The 555-nt window shown below is 45.6% G+C and overlaps 1 protein-coding gene across 1 annotated transcript in view; it reads left to right on the forward strand.

The window, feature by feature from the left end:
- The window catches only part of LOC123031100, a 2,257-nt gene that overhangs the window by 462 nt on the left and 1,240 nt on the right, over positions 1–555 (forward strand). Inside the window, exon 2 of the mRNA XM_044445561.1 lies at positions 227–522. Coding sequence (XP_044301496.1) covers positions 227–522 — 296 coding nt within the window. The remainder of the gene's footprint in view (positions 1–226; positions 523–555) is intronic.

The raw sequence follows: 555 nt of genomic DNA on the forward strand, positions 1-555 counted from the left end.
TCATCTTTTTCTTGCCCAAGCCCCCCTGTGCTAAAGGAGGAAAAATTGTGGAGGGAAATTTAAAGAAAAACTGTGCTGGACATTTTGCAACTGCTAAGCCAGGGAATGACTCGCTAGACAGTTCATCACGAACAGGAGTCAGTATAATGCAGCCCCGTCCATCCTCAGCTGGTCTAATGTGTCTTCCCCCTTTCATTGATAAATAAGATGCTTCTCTCTGTCACAGGTCAATGAATTCAGAGAGTATCTCTGGCGAGGAAATGATACGCAAGCGGAGAAAGCAAATAATCGAAGTCATTGAGAAGGACCTAGAACTCTTTCTAGATGAGTCTGTCTCCCAGTCGGTCATCACGGAGGAAGAATATGCAGCCTTAGATAAAAGCAAAGAGAATGCCAAGAAGAAAACTCGAACGCTGCTGCTTCTGCTACAGAAAAGAGGGGGAGCAGCCTGCACCCAGTTCCTGGAATGCTTGGAAGTGGTATGTCCAGGTACAAACGGGGCACTGCAACGTTCAATACGCGGTGAGTCTTTTGAGCATTTTTCTTAAACTTCAA

The sequence above is a fragment of the Varanus komodoensis genome, unplaced genomic scaffold (assembly GCF_004798865.1).
Source record: "Varanus komodoensis strain SLA01 unplaced genomic scaffold, ASM479886v1 scaffold4874, whole genome shotgun sequence".
NCBI classification, from domain to species: Eukaryota; Metazoa; Chordata; class Lepidosauria; order Squamata; family Varanidae; genus Varanus; species Varanus komodoensis.